The sequence below is a fragment of the Echinops telfairi genome, unplaced genomic scaffold (assembly GCF_000313985.2).
Source record: "Echinops telfairi isolate 266 unplaced genomic scaffold, ASM31398v2 ScPeMD7_3509;HRSCAF=4178, whole genome shotgun sequence".
Taxonomy (NCBI): domain Eukaryota; kingdom Metazoa; phylum Chordata; class Mammalia; order Afrosoricida; family Tenrecidae; genus Echinops; species Echinops telfairi.
This window is the reverse complement of record NW_022107407.1, coordinates 17931812-17933103: the sequence shown is the minus strand read 5'-3', so window position 1 is coordinate 17933103 and position 1292 is coordinate 17931812. Positions and strand designations below refer to the sequence as shown.

Here is a 1292-nt window from a genome sequence, read left to right as displayed (position 1 = left end):
AATGTGCTTTACACAATTGATGTATGTATGGATTGTGATAAGAGTTGTATGAGCCCGTAATAAAACGATTAAAAATAATGATAATAAAATAAAATATTTTTGGCTTTCATACAAGCATTTTTAAAACTTCCTGCTTTACACCCTTAAGGAAGAGGGGCTGTGGTGTCATAGTAGTTACTCATTGGGCTGCTAAGTGCCAAGTCTGCGGTTCAAAACCACCAGCTGCTCTGCATGAGAAACTTCTTGAAGACGTTGGATCTTATTAACTAACCATTGTGTTCTGCATTTCGTGACTACTTGTTTTCCTTTTATCTGAAGGTTGTCTGAAGCCCATGAAGAATTACACAACACCAAACAGGAGGTGAGCGAATTGAAGAAGCTGCTGGAAGAAGAGCGCCATCAGAGAGCAGCTGCTGAGGAGAAGAGCAGGAGGTAAAGCACTGAGGCTTCACGTGCGTGTGTGATGAACATGGCCTTGTGCACATTGCAGCAGCCATACCTGGGAGCTTCTTTTTCACTGGAGAGTGGGAACTAAGATTAGGGTCGTCGCAGTCACCCAAAAGTATACCTGGCACTTTAGGAGTCCAGGAGAACCCTTACTTTCCAAAGCAGTGTTCTTAGAGAGTAATAATAGCTACTGTTTCTTTATAGCTTAGCTCTCAACAACAGCTACCTTCTGTTGTTGTTGTTGGGATAAAATAGGTCTCTCTTGTAGTGCCTTTCACGTGAAATACGCTATGAAAGATATTAAAAGGCCCCCAACTCATATCTCACTGCATTGGAAAAACATGTTTTACAAGATTAAAATGGGAGCGATTAAATGATTACTTGTAAAGCTTACGTGGGGGAAATGCAGCTTTTAAAATTAAATACTGAAGAGGCTTCCTGACCCTGAAGTTCTGCTCGAGTCCCAGGCAGTGTGGGTCCAGGATAGGCTCCCTCGCAAGAGAAGCGCTGCTCTTGTAAGCACAAGAGTCTTGGAGTAGCAGAGCACATGGCATTCACCACGAGCAGCCTGCTCCGAATGTGGCGAGGTAAGAGCGGAGCGGCACCACGTCCCGCAGGAGAGGCACTGTAGTGAGGAAGACGGTCTGAGCAGCAAGTGGGCGCTGTCAGATGTTCCTTATCTGGAAAGGAACGTTAAAAGCAGGTGTTCACCTTGACAGTATCCAGGGAAAGTCACCTAGATAATGTTGACTCTTCCCTCGGAGGGCGGTACTTCCGAGAGTAATGGTTTCCTGCAACCCTTAGAAATTTGCAGAGGTCGGGCAGCTTCAATATAGGTCTGATGT

General features: G+C 44.9%; 1 protein-coding gene across 1 annotated transcript in view; it reads left to right on the top strand.

Moving 5' to 3' along the window:
* Positions 1–1292, top strand: part of GOLGB1 (golgin B1) — a 60875-nt gene that overhangs the window by 54761 nt on the left and 4822 nt on the right. Inside the window, exon 19 of the mRNA XM_045294229.1 lies at positions 319–432. Within this exon, the coding sequence (XP_045150164.1) occupies positions 319–432 (114 nt within the window). The remainder of the gene's footprint in view (positions 1–318; positions 433–1292) is intronic.